At 40.6% G+C, this 25751-nt stretch overlaps 1 protein-coding gene across 4 annotated transcripts in view; it reads left to right on the forward strand.

Moving 5' to 3' along the window:
• The window catches only part of FARP1 (FERM, ARH/RhoGEF and pleckstrin domain protein 1), a 174358-nt gene that overhangs the window by 77065 nt on the left and 71542 nt on the right, over positions 1 to 25751 (forward strand). For 3 of the 4 annotated variants that reach the window (XM_034074377.1, XM_034074378.1, XM_034074379.1), the window contains exon 2: positions 23528 to 23632. In XM_034074377.1, the coding sequence (XP_033930268.1) occupies positions 23528 to 23632 (105 nt within the window). Of the gene's footprint in view, positions 1 to 5591; positions 5674 to 23527; positions 23633 to 25751 lie in introns of those variants that run through there. The other variant, XM_034074380.1, reaches the window with a different exon arrangement.

Here is a 25751-nt window from a genome sequence, read left to right on the forward strand (position 1 = left end):
TGAAGTGTTATCTTGTATGTAGCCCATTTCTTAAAGGTGTTTTCTAATTCCCTCTGTTTATCAAAACTGCCTGAAATATCTTACCTGAATTTTCTTTTTGGAGTACATAAGAATGTGTTCCCATGCTTGGTGTCAGTACCTGACATGTTTTACTTCTTTAGACATTCTCTTTGGACAGTAATGGGATGCTTGCATATGCAGTTATGCACGTATGAGTCCAAAGTGCCTACAAACTCACCAAATATGAGTTGACTGCAAACCCTACAGTGTGGCACCTGTATTGCATGAAATTCAACCCATAGCTTCATTGTTTGTCACAAGAGAGAGAGGTTTGGAGGTTTGATCTTCCCATCAGGAATCTTATCAGCTGTTTAAAGCACTTTGGATCAGTAGATAATGCAGGGCTTGCTGCTGCTACTGCAGTAGAGTGTCCTTTGTTCAGGCTGTCAGGGTGGTGACAAGGTCTTGCTGTGTCCTGATGTTGTACCCTAGAAAGACATCCCTCCTTCTTTGATGTGTCATGTCAAAGGCAACAGATGATGTAAAGTGTCAGAGCAGTTAAAGCTGGGAAAATATCAGGAAAATGCGAAGGGATGAGACCAGAGAGCCACAGCAGCTGTGGAGGTACTGCAGGCAGAACAGCATAGGGGGGAAAGGAGCTCTTCAGTGACCCATCATCTGTGCTTGAGACTCTTGAAAAGCAAATGAGGGCTCTCAGTCATCCTCACTACCTCTACCAAGTAGTTGTGTTTGATCCTGCCGTGAAGGTTGAACCAGTTGCTTTCAGGAGCCTGCTGGCGATAATAGAAATTAATTTTATAATTGTAACAAGTAATTATTTTTTTGTACATTGGTATCATTTGAGTGCAGATATGCAGAAACAATGTGAGTAAACATTTGAGAGGTAAGTTGTCTTTTAAAAACCGAGATGAAGAAGCAATCCTAAACCTGGAAAGTGCTGGAGCTTTTAAAATGAGCTGGAGTTTTACAAGTCTGTTAGTAACAGGATTGAGTCCATCATTTGCCTCACATATCAGCATCATTTTTAAAGGTTTTTCTTAATAGGCCCATTGACTTTTCCTTAGAAATGACCAGCTTCTAGAGGAGGAGGAGGAACTGCGGCTGGCAATGAATCAGGACAAAACCAAGGGAGAAGATTCCAAACCAGCTGAAAAACAAAAAACATTGTGGCCAGGGCAACAGGCGGCAGGAGTGCTCTTGAGCAACCAGAGAGGGCTGTGGTCAAAGCTCAGAGCAGCTTCAGGCAGCAGCAGGCAGCAGAGGAGTTCAAGAAGTCTCATTTGGAAGTTGAATGTTTAAATTAGGCATCTAGACTCTTCCATTTTTAGGCATCTTAGTGCTTTTGTGTGCTAAGTTTTGGACTCCTTCACACTTCTTTGAATTGTCAACCTAAGCATTCAGAAATCATGAATCAGCCTCCCCCTGCCCCCAGTGGCTTAGAAACCGTAAGATTTTAAGAAGTAACAGATGTTTTGTTCTTTTTATTTGCCTTCTGGTTTTTGAGCTTGCAGAGATCATATTTTAAAAGCGTTTTTCCTCGAACCCCAGGCTAACACTTTATTTATTCACTCTTCAAATTTAAAACAGATTTCCCCATCAGCCTCAGTAATGGGGGCTTAAAGAAGGAAAATTCCATGCTCGTGGCAAAATCATGAGTTGGCATTGCTTGGTTCCTTGAAGTCGTCTTTGGGAATATAGGATGGGACTTGATTTTCTGGGTTACTGGGCACAGTCCTCTTACTGCAAACAGCCGTATCATAGAATCCCATCCAAAATTTATTTATTTTGACTCCATCTTAAATATATGTACATTTACTGCCCTGTATGTTTCCTATGGAAAACTCTTCCAGAACCTCATTAATCAACTGGTTATAAAATTTCCTCTAATTTCTAGTCTAAACTTATTCATAGCCAGCCTAATACCCATGTGTTCTTGTGTGAACATCGTGCATCCCTTGATGTGAGTGTATAATGTTCCTTGAGTATTATTTCTGTATTTGCTCTCTTTCCCAACAGCCAGCTTTTGCTCAGATGTGGCCAACATCATCTTCATCATTGCAAACTGAGAGAAATTGCACTAAATCAGTATAGCTTCCAACTGTCTTAAGCTTGTAAACCATCCTCAATACACAGTGGCCTGTCTTTCACATCTTTGATGTGAGCAAATTTTAGGGATTTTGTGTGTTTATACGTAATGCTTAGATGTTGACTTGGTTACAGTAAAAGAATAGTTTAGAGTGAGATAAGATTACACTGTAGTGTAATCAAAAGTATGCATATGCTTTTGAATAACAGCTCATCCTAATGATTAAGTAGAAGTGAGTATGCAAAGTGATTTAATGGTAGTACGAGAATAATGTGGGGAAAGTATGCTGCTTACCTTCTAGCTGGTATAGTCTAACCTAGTATGCAACTAGTTTAACTGGTGATGTATAGAAAGTTATACTGGAAATGATGTAAACACTCAGGCAGAATAGGCATTTTCTGGAGATTGTCCCAGCTAATCACTGCAGATGATATTACCTCACATTTCAGGTTTACTTTGAAAACACACTTGTCAAACTTGAATACTAAGAATAAGAAAATTCTGTTGACATTTTCAGGTGTTCAGTGGTGATTTGAATGCTGAAAACCTGCACCTCAGTTGCCTAAAAGATTTCCTTCAGAATTTGTCAGTGTCCTGGGCTTGTTTGATGCACTGAAAGCAAAGTCTATGAGCATATGGGACATTATGTCAGATTCTTTGCAGTTAGGTTTCTGATAGATTAGCTCGATGGAAACTTTTACCTCCATCTCAAGACTTTCACCTCTGTGGCTCAAATTCAGTTTTGGTTAAGGAAGGTGAAAAGTGCGATGCCTGACTGTGAGATACCCTTTCCATGGCTATTTGTTCTCTGTTAATAAACAACCTTTTGATAATCTGGTTCCTAAAGGATTATGATTGCTAGTGGTTGGCAGATAAAATGCCCACGGTGGAAGACTTTCAAGGCACAAGTTTAAAATGACAAAATGAAGAAAGAGAATAGCATATAATCATAGAATCATTCAGGTTAGAAAAGACCCTTAAGATCATCAAGTCCAGATGAACAGTTGCTGCTGTGTTACCGCTTGCCTAAATGGTAACTGCAAGGTCTTAGGGAGTCATCTCTTACACAGATAATTCATTATTTCAATACATAACTGAATGCTTTTCCATGCTCATCGGTCTGGTGTAGTTTGACTCTACCTAGGTTAATTGCATGACAGTTGACAGTACTAGATTTTCTGGAATTGATTTGCTGAGTTGTTACCAAAAGCCTATAACAATAGTGGGAATGGGTGTTGCTTTGTTTCTCTGGATGATTATCACTCTATATAATAACAGTAGTACATGGTCCACATGCTGGATTTCATCTGCGTTTCTGAAAGAGTCCTGCTGTTTCTATCAGGATTATGTTAATTTGGGATATCTTGGTCTCACTGGCTACCATATTTTGAATTATTTCTCTAAGAATTTGTTTTACTTTTGGGGGAGTTACTTCTATTTTGAATTGCCCATAGAGGATGGTAATAGCAGTCCATTTGAAATTTTGTTCAAAAAGGTGCAAGGGGTTTTTAAACTTATTTTGGGGCATCAATTGTCTTGAAATACTCACTACTTTGAAGACAGAGGGGCAAACTAAGGAATATTCAAATATACTGTGCATGTTTGTTTTTATTTTGTTCTTTTTGCCTCCCACCAAATACAGTTAGTTTGATGTTCAGCTCCCTGCTCTTGCTCAGCACTGGTCTTCTCTGAAATGCACTTATGCTTCCTTCTCGCCCCATCACTTTCAGTGAAGAGATATCATTACTTCCATGAGGCTGTGGTATGTAGGAATCGCTAGACCCTGTAGGGAAAGGAGTTTCAGGTGCTTCTGCTATTGAGGTTTGCCAGCCCAAGCGGCAAAGGATGGCAAGGTGATATCCACTTACATCCCAGCAGCACTTCAAATAATTTATGACCTACATAAGTCTGGGCACCAGGGGTTAGTTATAAAGCTTATTGCCACTCCTGTGGTGAGCTCTGCTTTTAAGGCTTCACCTTCTTGTGAGATACAAAAAAGTGAAGGTAGCTCAGAAACTGACCAGTGTAAATGAGCTTCTGTTTGGACTTCTCTTCACCTCTTGGGGAATCTACAATAGTTGCTTTATTCTTGTTGTTGCAGGCATTCAGATTTTTGAGAGGAAAACACATTAGGAAAACTCTGATTCAGCTCAGAGCAGCTGTTGCTTTAGCTGTCCTCTGTCTTTGTTATGGTACTTGGCTAAAAGGTTGGGGGTTTTATTGTTTGGTTTAACCATATAAACAAAGGTCAAGAAAGCAATAAGATAGGCTTCTGAGGCTGAGGAAATGTAATATGTATCGTTTCAGTCCTGACATAGAGGTTAATTTTTATTCTACTGGACATGAACTTTTAACTGCAAATAAAGGGTTATGGGGTGGGAGGAGCTACCTCTTCTATTTCGCTATGATTTTGAAATGTGCTTGTCTGTGATTGTATGTGCCTTTCTATAATAACATTGACTACACGTAAAACATACACACATCAGAAGTGAAGTGCAACACCCATTTCCAAATATGTTTTTGGCCCTTTCCCTGGCCTTGTGAGATCATAGGGGGCATTTCCAAGGAGAGGGCTGCCATCAAGCTCCAGTGGATCTTAGGAACCTTGCCCTCTTGCCTTCCCTGTGCTTGTTCTTGGTTGAAGGACACAAACCAGCTTGGCAGTAGCAGGAAGTAACTTCTGGGAAGAGTTTTGATGTGAAGGCTGGGGCCCCTTACCTATTGATGCCACAGGCACAGGCTTTCCCCAGCCTGACTGGTGAGCACATAGAATCATAGAAACACTTAGGGTTGGAAAGGACCTTAAGATCATCTAGTTCCAACCCTCCTGCCATGGGCAGGGACACCTCACACTAAACCATATCACCCAAGGCTTCATCCAGCCTGGCCTTGAACACTGCCAGGGATGGACCATTCACAACCTCCCTGGGCAACCCATTCCAGTACCTCACCACCCTAACAGTAAAGAATTTCTTCCTTGTATCCAGTCTAAACCTCTGCTGTTTAAGTTTCAACCCGTTACCCCTTGTTCTATCACTACAGTCCCTAATGAATAGTCCCTCCCCAGCATCCCTGTAGGCCCCCTTCAGATACTGGAAGGCTGCTATGAGGTCTCCACGCAGCCTTCTCTTCTCCAGGCTGAACAGCCCCAACTTTCAATAGCACATGCATGTGCTATTTCATGGGCATCCATGTGTTGGAAGATCAGTAGCTGGGGTTGCAACAGCCACCTTAGGTTAGCCTTCCAGATAAGGGCAAAGTGACCTCTTGCCTTTGTGGCCAGAGATCACATGTTTAAAAAACAGCTGTGTACTGACCAGGGCAATTATTACAAAAAAAGGAAAACAGGAGAGATGAGCATGTTGCTGAGTGTGAGCAACCCACTGCTTGCTGAAAACTGCTCACAAAATGATTCCGACTTAGTCATCGTCTTGCATCACTGAGGAGAAATTGTGAAGACATGAAGAGTTTCTGGTTCAAGGTGCATGGTTGTAAGGGACCAGTGTTTGTAGTTCTGGGCTATTTTTTAATAGAAGTGGAGCTCTGCAGAAGAGTAAAGCAGAATGGTAAGTAATGGAGGCGAGGTGGAGCACAATATTTTGGTTGAAATTTTCCATTACTCTTTGTATAGATGATTGACAGTTTGAAAATGTAATACTCAATGTTGTAGCAGTGGTTTGTGATTCTATATGAATAGTGCCTATTGTTTCCACGTAAAAGCCATCAGAAACAGTAGTATGTGATCTATATAGAGTATCACACTGATTGGTGTAACTGCAGGATCAAGTCTCTTTTATGACACCTGTTGAAAACTTCAGTGAGTGATATTTTTCTTTCTAAAGCGTTGTTGTTGGTATCATAGTATGCAACTGTGTTACTATGTTATTAGAGTGTTATTTCTATTAATACACAAGAGTTTAGAGGTGCAGTTTTATTAAAGACATACTGCTGGAGGAATCTGAATATGTAGGTTATTTTTATTGTCAACTTCGGCCACCTTCAGACATTCTTAACAAAGAAAGCAAAGCCTTTTGTTTTGCTTGATTTTCCTTATTTATGTGCTTATGGTCTATGGACTTCTGTGATGCTTGGAACTGTGATTTACAGTGTAGCATTTCAAGTGTATTGTGAATACTTTGGAGGTGCCTCCTGCCCCTCTGTAGGGTACTTGGCTAATAGTGACTGCACAAAACATCTTGAATGTAATCACAAAACCAGATTTCACAAACCACTTAGCAGCGGCATAAAAGGTTAGTGTATGTTTTATGCTGGGATTTTTTTCTTACACAAGACTGGCTGTTTAGTAAAGCATACTATTGCTAGAAATAACAGTAAGCAGATCTTTGCCTTTGGCAAATGCAGTCATTAAAAAAGGGCTATAAATTGCTCCTTGTATAACTGCATGTGTTGTATGTGTGGTATTTTTCAATTTGTTACTCAAAGTGGTGAAGGAAAAAAACCATGCATACATGTATTTTCAATGTAACTATATAAATATGTAGCTATCTAATGGCATTTAGAAGTTGTATTATTCCAAATCACCTATTGATCTATCAATGTGAAGATACTGGAATCAGAGACTGAATATATCAGTTGCTTAACTGTTTCTTTTAATTGATAATGCCAGCTCTTCATACCTAGAAAAGTATGGCTGGTAGACAGGCATGTTGTTCCATTCTTTGGCATCTATTTTAAGACCTTAAGCATCAGCCTACACATAAAGCACTTTATTTACATTTTTCCTAAATGAGTTTCTTCATTACTCTTGAAGACTGTTGCTGAGCAATTTTCTGCTAGCAAAATTTTGCCTGTGGGGCCACGTGTGCTCTGAGAAGTACTGTGAACCATTCCAGCCAGCTGGCCCTGCAAGATGCTCAGTTCCTGAAGAGCATCACCATGTATATGCAGGGCCTCAGCACAGGAGCTCAGCACCTAATGGGATGGCTCTGCTACATCAAAATTCAATCCTTATTCAGTAGGCTAATGTTGGACTCTGAATCTCCTTAAAACCATCACTTGAAGAATGAAAGAAGACAGAACTTCTTTTTGATCAATATAGTGCTATTGAATATAGTTTTGTTGAGTCCTGAGTTTCATCAGTGCTCTAGATGCAGAAAACTGCTCAGTGTTTGCGTTTAGGTAACTAATCTACTGGAGCTCCTTTGCAATATAGGTTTCAACATGATACTGAATGGAAGCAGTTATTTTTACTGTGAGAAAACAACGTGACTTACATTTTATTTCTAGTTCTGATTTGTAAGTATGGGCAACAGATTTAGAAAATGGAGGATTTTTTGTTACTCGTAGCCTTTGTGGTAGGTCAGCTTTGTGGACCTGTCCTTTTCGTAATACATTCTCAATGCTACTATCTTTATTTCTGCTTTGTCTGCTGTTGTCTTCTTAGCCCTTTTGAGACTGTTATCTTAAAACAAATACACAACTTTACAAGAGTTTATCTTTCTTCTGTTTGCCCTTCATCCCGCAGAGGAAAGTGCCATGTGTATTGTATCTCAGGAATATGGGAAAGTTGCAAGGAAAAAGTGTACCAGGCAATACAATCTTACCTGTGCTGAAGTTTCAGGGTAAGATTGATCTTATTTGATTTTAGCTGTTTGAACACTGGATTCACAGGGAGTAGGAAAGGCTCCTGCAGCTGGAATGAGAGGTGCCCCAGTAGGCAATTCACCCTGGGTGTGTGACACATCTGTCTCCAGATGGGATTAATTTCCCCTCACAATACTTCTCTCTTCTCTGACTGCATGGACTTCTCTCTTGTCTGGACAGTGAGCTTAGACTAAACACATAATTTCTAGACAGCTGAAGTTGGGTGAGTTCCACAGTGGCCACTGGTGCAGCTGTGGGAGTGCTCTGCATGAGCCCACAGCCTAGCCCTGACAGAAATCTGCTGCTTTTAATGCATTCATTGCCTTAGTTAAAAGCATATTTAGGAAAATTCGGGGACACTGTTACCAGCAGTTATGAGGAGTTTAATGAATTTTAATAGTGCCCTCTCATGATCACAATTATGGGGAGTGGAAGAGAGGTGATTGTGCTTTTGTCAAAGTGCAGTTGATGGGGCAAGTTCACATCTCCACTGCTTTCAGGATTAATAGCTTTTTGAACATCAGCAAACATGTGGTCTGTGGAAATTTTATGTTCATTATTGGATCCACATGTGATGGCAGAGAAATGACCTCAACAGATCTTGTGATTTCTCAAGCTTTTAAAATTACCCAGTGTAATGCTATCCTTAATTATAAATCTCCAGCAAGGGAATGTATCCAGATATATTCAGCATTGCTCAAAAAGAAATGTAAACCCTTCCTTAAATATTTCACTGAAGGTCAGGATATCCTGAAATAGCTGGTTGGTGCTTAATGGGTATGAATTACATCTTTTATTGGGAAGTGTTTGTCTTCAATAGTTTGGTCCTTTGAATTCAGTTTGGGAAGACTGTAAAATACAGTGGTGATGTCAGCTAATATGCGTAATACCTTTTGTGTAAGCACTTAGGTGTTTCCTAACAGCACAGTAGACAAAATACCTCATGACTGTTAATGATAACAAGGAGTAAGCATTACCACCATGTTAAAGATTGCTTAATCCAGAGGGAGAAGCAGAGTAGCAGTGAAATGAAGGCTAAGTTCATCCATGTTTCTTTGGAAGTAAGTCCAGGGCAACTGGATGCATAACAGCAGTTAAAAAGGAATGAAGATCAACCTAAGGAAGGCTCTGAGGGTCATGAGACCCCAAGACCTTGTTTGATGTTTGAGAGTAGATGGGATAGCTCAGGCTTTTGGTATCAACAATTTGAGAAATATTTACAGTGTAAAAAAAGCAAGAGCTGATAATATTGGCTCCTTAATGCCACATTAGTGTTATGGCTCTCCCTGTTTTAATTACAGGGTGTTCTTTGTCAAGCATTAGGAGACACTGTGCTTAAAAATGAGTAAAGGGTCAGTACAAGAAGTGTGCAAGTAGTAATACTGGTTCAATGCCACTGTGGTCTTCTGCATGCTGAAGTTCTTTCCTTATGAAATATATTCTGAGCCTGACAGGGTTACCTGACTTCTCTAAGTAAATTATGATGGAGAAAGGTAATTTCTGAAGCTGAAGCGGGTAGCAAGTGAGTTTTGATCAAGATGACTGAAGTATTTGTATATGCTAGCCCAGAACTTCACTTGAGGGCTGGTGAGAACATGAATAACCTAAACATGTTCTAAATAGGCAAAGATGAAGGATATTTATTAAGTCTCATATTAGGTACAAAAAAAGTCTTATAATTTGAAAAAAAAAATGGAGCAACATTTTGATGAGTTATTAATACAATAGATGGTCAGTAGTAAATTCTAATCAACTTTCTGCTGGCTTTTGTCTCCAGATATTTGTGGTCTTTTAACCAGCTGACATTTAACCAGAGTAGCTGTTCATATCTGAGGTTTATCATAAGATTTCTATCTCTTGTTAAAACTGCCTCTAGAAAAAAAAATTATTATGTCCTTTTCAGTGCTTTGGCAAATATGATCTCACCAGTGCGGTGCTGGGCAGGTGGGGTCCTGCTGCTTTGCAGGAGCCCACTGCTCATTTTGCTTATGTGCCTGGACAGGAAAAGATAGCTGCTCTCAGGTAGCCAACAGCTGATGGCATTGAATTCTGGCTGTTCAGAGTGCAGCCATCCTTCCAATTGTTTGGCCTCCATCTGGAGGCACCTTCAGCAAATGGTGTGCTCTCTTTGCATGTGGATTTGCATAGTTGTTTCTCCCATTGCTTTCTGCTGGGGAACTTTGAAGCCCATCTAAGAAAGGAGTGATAACAATCTGCTTTTATTTTGGTCATTTTCTGAAATGGCTTCTTGTAGGAGCCAAAATTCTGTTCTAAATAAGCATGAACATCTTTTATTTTCTACAAGTTCCTTTTTTTTCTTTTGAAACTTAAATATTGTAAAGAATATATATCCATGAAAAACTGTCATTCAGCAAGACATTTATGCCAGCTGTAGTTACTCTAGTTTATAAAAAAGTGGAGGGAGAGGGGCCAACTCCCAGCTGATTCAGATTTAGGTTGACTGACAGGTAGTCTTGAGAGTGCTTATTTCTCCTCTGCTGATCAGACAGGAATCTGGGAAAATTGCTCTTCTGTCTTAGGAATGTCAGTTAAATGCTTAGGGTTAGGTGGGATTAAGTTAGATTTCTGTGTGCACATCAGAAGGTGGAGAAGTTTGTTCCTGACAAGCTGCTAAAACCCTGACAGATAGTAACTCCATGGCAATCTTTATTGATATACTGAAATGGCATCTTGGTAATAATCACTTGTAGCATCCAATTATGTTATTATGTTATAAATAAAAGTATTGCTCTTACATAGCTCGGGAATCTGGAAATTACCTGAATATTAACATGAAATAGAACATATTTGTAAATATAAATTTAAAATGAGATGCATGCCATCTCTTAAGCACATAAGGACTTGGTTTTCAGCACAAAGAGGAAAAAACTCCTACCAATTAGGTGAAATCAAATCCTTTTCCTTTACACACATTATTCCTAAGGTTAAATGAATTAAAATTTTTATTTCTGAAGGGGTTCAACCTAAGACTGAAAATGCGGTCAAAAAAGTCACATTGTGTCAGCCTGATGTTTCACTTTTGATAGTACATCCCCAAAGACTTCTTTGACATATCCTGAACAGAGAAGGCTTGTTTCCCACGAAGCCTGTTGTTGCTGATAAAGCTCGTTTGTATCAAAGTGGTATCTATTACAGTACTGCAGTATTCTGACCTTAAGAAAAAACAGTAAAGTGGCTCACTTGCCCTTGTAAATCTGCTGTGCCTAAAGATTTGTTTTAACAATTCTGTCCAAAGCCCAGATCACAATAACTAAGTCTGTACAACACATGTTTTTAAATAGAGTATAAAAGAAAACAGTATTGCACGTTAAAACAAAATAGAAGCCATAAAAGTTGTATTTCAGAGACTGTGTTAATGTACTTGTAATGATAACATGATGATGCTTTTCCTTTGATATTTGAGGCCTCTCTCTCAGTGACAGAAAGCAGATCTCTTAGGAATCTCCTTAGTTTGAACATTTTGTATGGTTAAACGAGCAATGAAGCAGAAGCTGTTTTCCTCTGAAGTATTGCGCATTAACTGCAGGTACGGGCAATTCTGTAAGGTACACACTGGCAGCACACACACATATGCAGAAGAAGGGATGGGAAATAGGTGAAAGTTGAACGTCCCCAGTTCAACACAGATAAGAGTAAAACCTTGCTTGTAATCAGGAGGAAGTACTGAAGACTGATGAGAGGCTTTTACCCCAGCTCACAAACATCATGTGCACCTTAGAAGGTGCTGGCCTTTCTTCCCCTCCACCTCACTCTGCCCCACAGATACAAGCACAAATCCCTACTTTTCCTGGTTTGCCACAAATGTGTAGGCAGATCTCTGTCTACATGGCTTTTATGTTTAATGCTAGATTTAATATATGGGTCAGTCCCAGCAGCTTTGGATTTTGAAGTGACTGGAGGCTAAATCACTGTTTCTCCCAGCATACACCCGCACCACTCCTCTGTTTGTGTTCCCCAATGATTGTTACAGTTATGTGTTGTTTGCTAACATAACCATTCATCAGACTTCTACAATCCAGAGGCAGTTTCATCTTTGACCTAGTATGACTCATGGGTGGATTGTTCAAAGCATCTGCAGCATTAGGAGACACTGCAAGTGGCAGACAGACTGCAAGGAATGAGCAGAAAAGCTCCTGAGGATCTTTCTGGAAAACTACAGCACTATTAAAAGGGGAGGTGGTTATTTTTTATCTTTCCTTGGAAATGTAACTTGACCACATCATTATGAGGTGTCTCTGAAATCTGTTGATAGAAGCATCCATTATTTTAACACCCACTACACCAGTTCCCCTTTTCTTTCAACTCTGGTTTGAGTCCCACCAAAGGGAGTACTTTGATGCACAAAACAGAGAGCTTGTGCCTTCCCTTGCAAATCCCATAAGTGTATAGATGGTTCTCACTTTTTCTCCTGCATCTTTCTTTGCATGTCTAAAAGACAGTTCAGGCTCCCTGTGTATTCAGTCTTAAGGTCCTTTAAGGCTGCTTAGGGAAATGTTGAATACCTTCTCTATATATCCATGGTACAAAGGTTACCAAGGTGTTTTCAGCCTGTCAGGTTGGTGACAGATCTTGCATGACCAGACAAGAAACTTATGAGTATTGGGAATTTGACTGGCAAAAAAACCAACCCAAAAGTTCTGCCTTTTGGATATTTAAAAGAAGAGATAGCCTTTGGGACTTACGGATTGCACTTGAAGGATTCTTTTCTATGGAGACATTTTGTGGGTATGATTTTTAGTCACTGAGACATGAACTCAGGACCATCTCTGTTTCAATTTCACACATAAAATACAGGATTACATGCGCTCTGGAGTAATTGTAAGATGCTGTAGCTGAGCTTTTCCTAAGCTGGTCCACATCAGTTTTGCAAGACAGGATGGTACCAAGCAGATCCTAAAGAAATTCTAAGTTTCATTCAAGGTTGCCTTCCTTACCCTGCCTCACTTCATGGCTATGGAAGCACTAGATCCAGCTGGAGCAGTAGCCTGGCTGAAGACAAGGATGTAACCGGTCTACATTCTAGGTTAGCAGTGGCCCCAGCCTAAAGGCTTCATCTAAGAATGTCCTTTCAAATTAGCAGTCTGGTCACAAAAAGTTCTGTATCCTATTGTTAAAACGTGTTTCCTTCTAGTAGAGTGAAGGGTAAAATACTGGTACAGCTTGTGCTCAGCTACATAGTCATGTTGTGACTGATGCAGGGCTAAACAGGAATTATCAGAAGCTTTTCCCTGTTACATTTGATTTTGCTTTGGGTTTAGGATTGAATATTTTGCCTGAACATCTCTCTTTTTTTCATCTGGTTGGTTTATTTTTGTGTGTTTGTTTTTTTTGGGGGGAGGGGGGGTTGTTGGTTGGGTTTTTTTTCAGGTCTCAGAGTTCGTACATTTAAATGATTTCTTCCAAGGTTTTTACTAGAATAATGTCTAAGCTAAAATATATCTAAATAAAAACAGTAAACAAACACTTTGCAGCTCAATCTGGTTTTGTAGTTAGTTACTCCTGTATACTCATAACACTCCATATTCTCATGTTTCCAGTCGCATATAAGGGTTCTGTTTTCACATCTGATGACTTCAGAATTGCCTACTGCTGCATTTTAGTAGTATTTGCTTATGGGTAAAGAAAATGACAAAAAATGAGCAAGCAAAGAAAACAGGAGAAGAAAGCATTCAGAATAATAGAATGATTTTATTTTCTTCTCAAGCACTACTTAATGTTAAAAAAAAAAAAGAACTTGAGAAGGTGGTTAGATGTTTTTTGCCGTGAAATAGAGAGGAGTGGTGAAGTGGGATGCAAGGGGTGGGGGGTGTCACAGAGATTGGGGTTTCCATCCCCAATTACGTGCTGGCTGCTGCGCTGCTGCATTACATTGAAAGCACTCAATGGTGCCATTATATTCCTTTTCAAAAGTTGTGGGCTATGAAATTCAATCTGAGGTATTTTTAATGAGTGTTTTGAGCCTCAGTTGCAGCTCTTCCCAAGAAACAAGGAGCACAGTGTGCTGCTAAATAGCACCTAGGCCGAGGGTTAAACTCATTCAGTTTTTTTGTTCACAGGGAGGGGAAGTAGTATCAACATTTATTTGACAGAAATAAACTTGCTTCCAGAGTTAAGCTTCAGTAAAACAGCTTTCCATAAAGAAAATGTCCTGAAAAATGAGGTTTTATCAGTTTTGAATCAAACTCCTAGGTTCTGAAAAAGAGCCTTGTGATGTGTTTTCCAAAGCCATTGCCCACAGTGCACAGGCTGGACCTGTGCTTTGGGCATCCCTGCACTGCAGGACACTTGTGCCTGTGTCCATCAGGCACATCTCTGCGGGGAGAGGCTGCTGGTGGATGTGCAGATGATGCCAGATGGGGACATCTGCCCAATTACCCCCCTGGCTGTCAATTAAACATAGATAATTCAGAGGTAATCTTTGTCAGAGAGGTGCCTGCTGACATCTCTGGGTCTCTACCAAGGGGTTTGGTGTCGTAATTGTGATGGTTTTGGGGTGACTCCTTCCCTTTTTGCACCTCTCAATGAGACATAGCTTTTCAGGGAAGCTCTTTAAGCATGCACCTGGTTTTAGCACAAAGTAACACAAAAGTGGGGTTGCCTTCTTATTTTTTTTATGTGCTGATTTGCGAAGTAGTGTGTTTCTGGTCATGAGGAAAGCACCGCTTAATGCATCTGCTCTGCAACTTACTCCAAGATCTGAAATTCACGGTGGGCTGGCGCTGGTTCTTGCAAGTCATCACCATTCAGCCTCAAAGCCCTGAAGCTGCAGTACATTGTGCCAATGATACTCTTCAGAAGGGGAAAATAGCCTCTTCCAGCAGTGGATATTTGCTCTGCTAATGGATTAAAGAACAGCCATAAACCACTTTTTAGTTTTACTAATAAAATTAGGTAGAGATGACTCAGCATTTGCAGAGATAATTTAGGGAGTAAGATGACATATTTTTAGTAAATTTTCTTGTTGCTCTCTTAATGCCTCATTTTTCTTGTCCACACTGTGCATTTGAAACAATGTTCAAGGAAAGTAATTTTGGTCTAGTAACAGTGGCTCTGGCAGAGCTTCCAGATGGAAGTGTCCAAGAACTGACTGGCTGGTGTGTGTAATCCTGCGGCCTTGAACAGTTACTTAAAAGACTTGCTCTGCCAATACTGGTTTCCCACAAGTATTTTACATGTATCTGAAGAAAGTCAGCAGTAATGGCTGTGCTACAAGAAATGAGGTTTGGGGTTGTTTGGGTATTTTCTTAGGAAGACTGATTAGCTTGTGCAGTGACCTGTTGTTGCAGTTTGAGGCTTTTGGGGAGTTACCGCGATCAGCATTTGCATTTCGTGTGAAGGAATGAATGACCTCATCAGGACAATTTCTTAGAGGAGTGTTAGGCAGATAACAGTGAAGTTTTCCAGCTGAATTAATTAGCAGATGGGATCAGAGCATCTCCTTTAAGTTGATAAAGTGTTTTTTAAGTGCATATGTGTCAAATGTATTTTTTTTTAATCAGTACAGAGAAGTTAAGGCTGTTAAAGGTCAGCTGAACTTTCAAACTGAAGGTTAGATGTCACCTAGTTAAAATGCTGTAAATACAACTAAAGGAACCAGTGAACTGGGAAATCATGAAGTGTTTTGTTAATGCTTTTCACCATGAATAACACTTTGTAATAAACAGATGGGTACTTAGACTACAGTGACCAATGGCTGAATGTTTTCTGGTCTATAGGGTTTGTGGTGTTTAGCTGCTGAGAAGTTCCAGATTTCCTTTGGCATTGATGACAGTGGGATGGATGTGCAAATTAAATTCTCCTGTAGGATTTTGTCCCTACAGCTACCCAAGAAGGAAGTTCTCTGGGCTACAAGAATCTGCCTTTCTTCTCCTTTCTTCTTCTTCTTTACAAAGGGCTCTGCTAGTTTTGTGGTGGTTGCTGCTGGTTTTGCAGTAGCAAACTCCTTATCAACTAGAAATTAGAGTAATTTAAAGGTGGGAAATAAAATCAGTATTAATATCAGTTTGCATTCGTAAGAACTGCAGAGAAATTAAATGACTGAATCTTTACACGTGAAGATGACAGGTTGGTCTGTGGAAGGAAAGGCCCACATCTGTGGGTGCCTGTGCCATCTTTTGTATTTCCTCCCTTGCAAACTGAAATGGCATATATAATACAGTGTGGGTGGCATTTGCCCATTATGTTATAAAGCTATGATTTTATTAGCCAAGTGAAAAGAGACCAAGCAGAGCCTCCAATACCAGTAGCTTTGCTGAACTTGTAATTATGGAGATGTACAGCTACCTGAGGATTTGCTGCAGCTGAAATTTGTGTTAGTCTGACTCTGCTGTAAGAAGTTTTAACCAAGAACTACTGAAAATAGCTTTGTCATAAAACTTTACATTAGCTTTCCTAGACAATTTTAATTTTTTAACTTCCACACTGTTTAACTATTAAAGAAGATTGTTTAGTTACTACTTTTCCTGATAAATGTTTAATTTTCACCTGAATTTTGCAGCTGAGTATTTCCACTAAAGTTGATTTGGGGCACTGGAAGAGAGTTTAAAGCCTAGTCAGAGCAATCCTGCTGCTTTTGCCTATTTTAGAAAATATTTTGACATAAGCCAGTTTGTCATGCCCAGAAATCCAAATCCATGGTTGTAATAACAAATCTGTGTATCTTCAAATGTAGAAAATGGCAAATTTCTTTTGGAGACCATACTAGAAATGCCAAGGAATGAGATTTTTATTAAAATCTTTCTCTCTGTATTTTCACTTCAGTAACTACAGTTTTGATTTTTGGTTAGTAATTGCATACCTAAAATAGTAGTTTCTGAAGTCGTCTGGTTTATCATAGCTGAAAAGTGGGGGCAAAAAGTGTAACTTTGCTGCTGTGTTTTATTTTAAGGGCAGGTATTTGGAGTAAAACACACCTAAATTCAATCCCACTGTTTAAAAAAAACCACACCACCATAAAAATTGACTGAGGGGTAAAGCTGTATATCAAAGATAACAGAAGGCAAGCGCCTGCATTAAAGGGAATTCAGCTTATGTGATGAGCGTAAAGTGGGAAAGCAGTCCACTAAAATCTTGAAAGAAAGGAGCACTAAATAGTCTTATTGTACACACACAGCAGATGATCAATTGCCTGTTTTTAAGGCAGTATAAGAGACTTATTCTGTTACTGCATTTGGCCTCTATCCTGCCTTTGATGGTATGTGCTTAGTCTGTGCAAAAGCATGTGGGATATGTGCCAGGAGTGGAGCTTTCAACTACATTCAAATGGAAAATATCTTCAAAGGAATGAGGTGCCATTAGGTTATCATGAAAATTTGCCTCTTCTACACCCTGCCTGCAAATGGGGTGCATACCTGGTGGCTGGAGGCACAGAGGGGAGATCTGGAAACTTGAAAGCAGTGGGAGTGTGTGGCTGCTCAGTTTAACATGTCACTTTTCCTCTCTGCTTTGCCCTAGTATGTAGGGGTGATGAATCACACTTCTTCCAACACTTCCTAACTACGCAGTCTAAGCTGAACAGCAAAGTAAAAACTAGTAAGCCCAGATGCGAGAGCTATCTTTATGGTCTAAAGCTATTTTTATGGTCATCTAATCCTTCCTATAGGATTAACACCTACACTTTAAAAGGGAGGGGAGGAGGAAAAGGGCAGAGGAGCTCCAAGTGTCTTGGCAATGTTAGGTCCAGAGCAACAACACTTGGACTACAGCTGCCTGCTTTTAATCCCACCCTTCAAGCAACAGACTTTTCCTAAATATGAATTATACATTTCATTTTATGCCAGAAAGGAGAACTGTTTGAAACAGAAATTTGTCTTTGGATGCTGACAGCACTGTTCTCCTGTGAGTAGTTTTCAAGCCTCTTTTGAAGTATAAATTTCTGGCAGGGTTATTTGTTTAAGAACCCTGTTGCTCAATATCATCTTTAAGGTTATTTTCATACAAGTTGCCTATCATGAGCACTTGTTGGTTGGTTTTCTTCCCTTTCAGAGCTGTAGATACATATATAATTTTTAGCAGCTTTAATTTACTGAGAAAATTTATGCTGTTCAGAATTTGGTGTGGTTATTTTTAGTATTGGTTACGACTGTATCTGACTTCATAAATAGTAATGAAAACACTGGATGAAGTTTTTGCTGTCATTTCAGCACAGTTGATAAACTGAAGTATAAAAATAATTTGGGACTCAGCCTGAGCTGAAGCACAAGGGGCTTTCTGGATGATTACCCATGAAAGAACAAACAAAATCTTAAACTTTGTGTTTAAACATTTCACAATATAATACATATGCATGTGTAAAATATTTAGCATGACCAAATTGTGACATCTCGTTGTTGAGCACTCAGAATGTGATGGGAACACAGGGCATTAGTGGAAGTAATGGCTGTCTTTATATTGTGGCAGGTGTGAACGATTAAGGTACCTTCTTCTTTTAGATGAACATAAAGGAACTCTGTCCTTATCAGCTGTTACTAATGCACAAGCAAGTGTAATAAAATAAACAAAAACCTTTCAATCAAAAGTTGAAGTCTCACTCTGAGATGGATGGAAATGGTAATATCACTATTTGATCCTAAACAGGTACTTCTTTTCTTTTTCTTTTTTTTTTTTTCCTGATAAATGGTTAGTGAAATAATTGCTAAATGAACTGGGAGGTGGGGGAATGTGTCCTGGATATCTTCCAGATATTGCTCTGCACTTTCTCCTTTTAAAGACTTCTATATTGCAGTTTGTGCCAAAGAATGGCCTAAGCAAGTAAGTAGAGGGAGATTTTTTACAATGATTATTGATTGCCAGAACATGAAAGAATTGGTGAACCTATTAAAATATTTAGTATTGGAATATCATAAGCAGCGTACTGTTTTGGATTTTGGTGAAAGTAGGGGGAGGATGAATTGAGTAGGACTGAAATAATGAGCAGACAGCAAATGTTGAATGCATAATGCGTAAAGCAGGCTACTTTGACCGGGTACCTTCATAGCTTGCAGCTAAACACGGTGATGTGCATTATTCATAATCTACAACTTAGTGGCCTGATGTTGCCTGAAAATGTAAAGTGACTTTTAAAATGTGATTTCACAGAGCTAAATGAAAGGCTAGTTCAAAATGCATTAAGCAGTAAGGATGTGTAGCTGGAAATCAATGAGCTTCCCTTCACTGCAATAAATCTATAATGGATTTTTTGTGTTACTAAGTACCACCTTGAGAGAATAATAGTAATTTCCTGCTGTCATTATGGCAGGGATCCACCTCACCTAGAAGGAGCCCTGTAACACAGGTATCTGGGCTCCTTGTCATCAAGACTAAAAAAGTACAGCTGTGCTACTAAGTACAAGTTCATTCCAGTGTGCTCCGGTGGCGTTTTTAGGGTAGGAAGAATTGCTCTCTGGAGCTGCAGTATTTCCTCATCGATTATACAAAGAACCTGATTGTCAAGAGCAACAGGGACAAGGGACCACCACCAACTACAGCTGCTTCCCAGCTCCCAGGTGTTGCTACAAGTTGTATTCCACCAGTTCACCATACCCTCCCATTTCCTTTCCCTCACTACCTTACAACGTGGCATCTGCGGTAGCAAATGATCTGGAGGTACACTCTTTCCATCAGCTTTCATTGTGGCAACTTCCATATCAATGTCCCACTTGTGTGCCTCATCCTTTTCCTTTGATCTTCACCCTGGGATCACTTCCTTCCTTCCCTCGTGTGAGTTCTCATTCCATGATGCTCAGGGAGAGTAGAGATGGGTCTTCTGTCTCTTCTTTCTAATGTCCTTCATGTTCGGCCACGTTGACAACCTTTTTCAGTCCAGTGTATGAGGCTTTTGTTATGGTCATGTAATACACAGCTATTTGGGGGAACTCATGAAGCCCCCATGGATCAGAACAGTGCTAGTGTGAAGCGGGGAAAGCAGCCAAGCTCCTGGGAGATGGATGTAGCTGCAGGGCTGTGGGGCACAAGCCAATGAAGCTTGCCTAGTTCTTGTCTGAAGGATGGCAGCAGGGCTATGCTGGATGGCTGAAAAATGCCTTCCAAGTTCTGGGGAAAATTTGTGTGGCCTCATAGGCCTTGTAACCACATTCAAGTCAGACACAACTGCTGGCTACAGATGATGTCATCCATGTGGTGCACTCATTCCTGAATGCTTCCTCTGTCAGCTCCTATTTGCTGTGCCCTGAATGACTGCTGGTTTGCTTCCATACCCAGCAGACTGAGATTTTAATTTATTGTGTTTAAATTTTTTAGTAGGGATGTCATGAAACTGCACTGAATCAACATCTCTGTGAGACCTGAGAGTTCCTGCTTTTGTGGATGTTGTACTTCTGGTCCTGCAAGACTGGAGTGTCATCAGGCTCTAAATCTCAGCAGATTTCATATGCACAGTGTTTCACTTGAATAAACTGTCAGATTTTATTTTGAGGTAGACTGATCAAAGCTAAGTTTGGAATAATGAACTTATTTACAAATACTTGAGTAAGAAGCATTTCATGTTACTGAGGCACACTCCAGAGAAAATGCTGAGTGACATAAATGCTACAAGACTGCTGTTCCATTGTCTAAATGCCTGTAAGAAAAAAACTCCATAAAAACATTTAGCAGGTTTTAATCACATGTTTTTACTCATGGGCTGATAGCAGACAGGCTTGCTCTCCTCAGCTAACCCTGGGCAGTGTAGTAACACAGGTGGGCTCTCTGCCTTTTCTCCTGTTGGTCAAGTATCTCCCTGCTCCAAGATATGCCTTTTTTTTCCTGGGAGGATTGATGAAGTTTGGTCCTTATCAGGTAGAATCCATCAGTTACTTTAGTAAGACACATACATAAGCATAGGCACGTTTCCATTTTTTCTGTTTGTGCATGAGGATGAAAACAAGTATCTTGCTGCAAGAGTGGCTTTTTAATGTCACTCTGTTGCCTCCAGTGAAATGCACTTACCAGGAATCTCTGCTCTCGTGAAACCTCACTTGGAGTATTGTGTGCAGTTCTGGTGTCCTCAACATAAAAAGGACATGGAACTGTTGGAACAAGTCCAGAGGAGGGCCACGAGGATGATCAGGGGACTGGAGCACCTCCTGTATGAAGACAGGCTGAGAAAGTTGGGGCTGTTCAGCCTGGAGAAGAGAAGGCTGCATGGAGACCTCATAGCAGCCTTCCAGTATTTGAAGGGGGCCTACAGGGATGCTGGGGAGGGACTATTCATTAGGGACTGTAGTGATAGGACAAGGGGTAACGGGTTGAAACTTAAACAGGGGAAGTTTATATTGGATATAAGGAAGAAATTGTTTACTGTGAGGGTGGTGAGGTACTGGAATGGGTTGCCCAGGGAGGTTGTGAATGCTCCATTCCTGGCAGTGTTCAAGACCAGGTTGGATGAAGCCTTGGGTGACATGGTTTAGTGTGAGGTGTCCCTGCCCATGGCAGGGGGGCTGGAACTAGATGAACTTAAGGTCCTTTCCAACCCTAACTATTCTATTATTCTATTATTCTATGATGTATGTTTGGAGGTGCCTATGTACACAGACAGATGAAGTGGAAAATATGGGAGGTTTTCTGCTAGAACTGACACACAGGGTGTGATGGCTGGCATGGGCTTGGGTGGTGGTCATTGGGGATGCTTTTGGTTTAATGAAGCTGGAGAATGTGAAGTGAGCGTGTTCAAATATATTTGCACTTGAGATTTATTGTAGATAGCATTGCGTCAGATCAAAAATGTTCAGTACAGAAAAATAGATGTCTTTTTTTTCCCTTCTCTGTATCTCTTATTTAGCCTTTTGTTATGAATTGTCTTAGTTACTGCAAGATTGGTTATGACAAATGCAAAAAGAAAATTAGTACATCTGTCTGCCACTGTTCTTTTATGTGTTTTCTGACAATATTATAGAGCTGTAGGATCATAGAATAGTTTGAGTTGAAAAGGACCTTCAAAGGTCATCTCAACCCCTCTGCAATGAGCAGGGACATCTCCAATGAGATCAGGTTGCCCAGAACCACATCCAGCCTGGCCCTGAATGCCTCCAGGGTTGGTGCATCCACCACCTCTTTGGGAAACCCGTGCCAGTGTTTTACCTCCCTCACTGTAAAATATTTCTTCCTCACTTCCAGCCTGAATCTCCCCTCAAACAGTTAATAAAATAGATAATCTAAGTGAGCATTGCTTCCTGGTGGCATAGGTCTGTTAGAGGCAATGAGAGTATGTTGGGCAAAAACCTGCTCAGCAAGTTCCGGGGCAGGTGAACTTGGCCTTTCCCTTCTGACTTTCAAAACCAGTCAGCACTGAAGGATGAAGTCATTGTGTCCTCCATCACCTGAGTGACAGCACTGCTGTGGTGGCACATATGTCCTGTGCTTTCCCCAGAAAAACATCTTCCATTTAAAATCTCTGGTGTAAGCCTCACTACTGGGTAGTTACTTTTGACAAATCATATTAGACAATGTTAGATAAATTGATTTTGTAAAGATGCTTTGCACTTCAAGTTGTGGCTGAAAACCAGGTATTACCCTAGGTGGAAAAAAAGTGGGGATTTATTTTTTAATATCTCAGTGAAACAGAGACCAAACTGAGCCTCAATCTGTGAGGAGGTGGGATTGAGCCAGCTGCCCACTCACAAGTAGCCTGTTCATACAAAGCACTGGCTAAAGGTATCAGGACCTGGGCTCAGGCTCGGACCTGAGCCAGGTTGGCTGAACTGCCCACCTATAATGGTTTTCTGTTCTACACTCAGTTACTGATGTTTTATTTTGCTCTAGTAATTATTTACTGGGCACAAAGGGAAAGGGCCAGTCTGTGGGTTCAGTACAAGGGCATTTGTCTGGGATATGGTGTGTTTCTTCTAACAGTGGAGCTTGTGCAGTTTAATGGGTTATTATTTGTTCTGAAGTGAGTGGAGATCTGTGTTTCAGGGCCTCCTGAGTTAAAATAGGAGCATTTGTCCAAGGAACAAAAATATTTGATTTCAGTGATTGGCTTTTTTATACAGAAATGCTATTTTTTTTTTTGCTGAAGACTTGCTGGTGAGCTGTAATTTACAGTATTTGCTGCAGGTGTGGATTTAATTGACGTGCTGATGAGATGAATCCTTACAATCAGCAAAGCAGCAGCTCTGGGAGCTAATAATTGAACAAGAACATCTGGTTTTTATAGAGGGAAGACTTTCAGTCTGGAAGTCAGTGTGGAAGGAAATGCTTTCTCTTGACTCTTCCAAACTACCTAACAACTCTGTTAGGGTAGCACAGATGGGCTTTGACCAGCCTCAGTGCCTCACAGCAGGAGGCTAGGGATAAGCCCATATGAAGTCAGAACCCAACGCTTAAGCCTGTATCGTGCAGTGTCCAGCAAATTCTCAGTACCTTGTGTTTTGTATGATAGGTCTGTTAATGAACATTTTGGTTTCAGTATGTTTTATGCAGATGTATATAGCACCACCTCACATGGCTTGAAGAGCCATGGGATGAAATAGCTACCTTGCACAATTCACATTAGAAATTATCCTTGGCAGACATAAGAACTTAACTATGTCCCAAGTTCCCTTCTTCTACCTCTTCTGTTTTGTGGTATTTTTCTCTCAAATATAAAAATGCACAAAAGACGGATTCTCAGCTGCCATCCAGAGAAATGGATGAATGTTTTCTGTAGCTTTAAAACTAATTTAATTATTGTCAACTGCCCTGTGGGTATGGTTAGAATATCCACTGATTTTGCAAACTGTTTTGACAGTGTTGTTTGCTGGACGATTTCTTAGCATAATAATTTTTCTGCCGCTAATTAAAAACATCTTTGTAACCCTAGTCTTTGTTTTCTTCTTCCAGCAAAGAGCTCCAGGGAAAGTTTTGCATGATGCTGTTTGCAACCACCTGAACCTTGTTGAAGGCGACTATTTTGGCCTTGAATTTCCAGATCATAAAAAGATGATGGTATGTAAAAGGATTAATTTTTTCAGCTGGTTTCCATCTACATACACACTGTATTATTCTCTCATTCTGCTCCTTACTTACCAGGTATGTTTAATCCTCACTCTCCAAATGAAAAAAAGGACTTAAAAAAATATTCTTGCCTGCTGATGTTGAAGAAGTGTTTTTAAAACCTGATTACTCCTGTCAGATTTCATTTGTGTTGAAAGTAACAGCCAGTTCAGACACAACTTGGAAAAGCGCTTTATTGTAATCAGTTGCTGTAGAGAAGCCAAAGCCTAGACTGTTGCAGCATCTCAACTTTGATTTTACAGTCCCGCTTAATTTAGAGTGTGGAAATAATCTTTCCCACAGACAGAGAAGTTGCCATGATTGTGACACAGTTGCATGAAAACCATCATGGGGCAAGGAAATGGATAGGTAAAATATAGTAAGGTTAAAAAAAAGATGGCAAAATCAAAAAACACAAATAAACTGATGAAAGACCTGTTTGGAGAATTGAGAGGTGCTCTGGTCCTGACGCAACTCTGAGAAGAGCTGCCAGAAACATTCAGGCATTACACTAATACTTCTAGGGTGGAAAGAGTATCAGGTAGCAGAGAATGCCAAAGGCTAATGACTTCTCAGCCTCTAATGACTTTTTCCTGAAGTGTATTTTACTTTAGACTTACTGTGTGACCCAGCGGCGTGTGGGCCGGTCATTTGGGTTGCTAGACCAGTACCTTTGGGTGTGTATCGAATTTGCTGCTTGTTAGTGAATCCTGCATCAGTAGCCTGGCTGACATACAAGAGATTGCTTTGGGGAATTAAAAAAAAAAAATGTATTTTCTGTCCATGTACATAAATGTCTGGAAGAAGCAGTATTTCTTAACAAAAGAAAGAAAAGAGGATTTATCTGCTGCCACAATAATCAGTTGCCATGCCTTAGTACAGGCTTACGTACATGCTAAAACTGAAAACTCATGGTCAGAATGTTTTAGGCTAACTATAATTAAAGAAGACATTGTAAAAACATGGGCATCGATCTTTAGAAGTGATCTCCATCACAGTTTGCTCCTGGATTTACATGAAACACATTTTACTAGAAAGTTTCATATTCTGCCAGATATCCTTGGCTAATGCTTTAGGTAACTTGAGAGCTTAACGTAATTCTTCAAACAGTGCAACTGTACAGTACTGTTGCAACAGAGGGCCCATGTAGCCATGTTAATAATGACATTTTGACATTCCTGATGGATGAATGGATGTAAAGCCCAAACAAATCCTCATGTCTCTTGTATATACAGTTCCTTTTTAGTTTTCTAGAAAACACAGGTCATTTGATCAACCTTCTGTAATTCACAGGTCATTAAGTTTCAAACAGATGACCCTCTGTGTTTTGCTCAGAAACCTGAAGTGAACTAACAATTTTCAGCCTCCTGAAAACAAAATGGTTTATTTGCTTCAGGCAGAACACAGGAGAGATTGAGGTGCTGCCAGTGCCTGAGGCCCTCGCAGTGGCAAGAACTGACTGGCTAGAAATATATCCATACAATCACAGTGGGTCAGCCGTGGCTCTGATGAAGAGGAAGCCTTCAGGCTATTGCCAGTTTGACCTGAAGGAAAATGCCTCCATGCATAGAGCATGGTAAACCTTACCTGGCCCCTACTGTTGCAAAGGGAAATATAGCCAAGTATCTGAGAGTGATGGTCTGTCTTCCTGCTGGAGGTTCCAATCTTTGCTTCTGAAAAAGGGGGAGATCCCCAAACCTTGCCCTCATCTAGACAGCTGTGCCCCAAGGCTGGTGAGATTCAGTGGAAGTAATGCTGTTGACCACCTAAAAGCACCTCACAGAGATTCCGAAGCAGATCTCATTATGAATCATTGGCAGAGGTGCCTGCAGAGAGGCGCCTCCATCCCCGGAGCGAGGGGCAGCCCCGCGTGCAGGAGCCTGAGCTCCGAGCGGGACAGCCCCCGAGGGAGCCCCGAGCCCTCGCCAGGCCTTGCCCGGGAGCCGCAGCTCCGCTGAGCCGGGAAGGGGCTCACAGGGGGTCCCGGGGAGCGCGGGAGCAGCGCGTGGCGCGGCGGTTGGAGCCGGCAGCGAGAGTGGGCGGGAGAAGGAGCTCTCGCTTCAGGGCCAGG

This window comes from Melopsittacus undulatus, chromosome 2, assembly GCF_012275295.1.
Source record: "Melopsittacus undulatus isolate bMelUnd1 chromosome 2, bMelUnd1.mat.Z, whole genome shotgun sequence".
Classification (NCBI taxonomy): domain Eukaryota; kingdom Metazoa; phylum Chordata; class Aves; order Psittaciformes; family Psittaculidae; genus Melopsittacus; species Melopsittacus undulatus.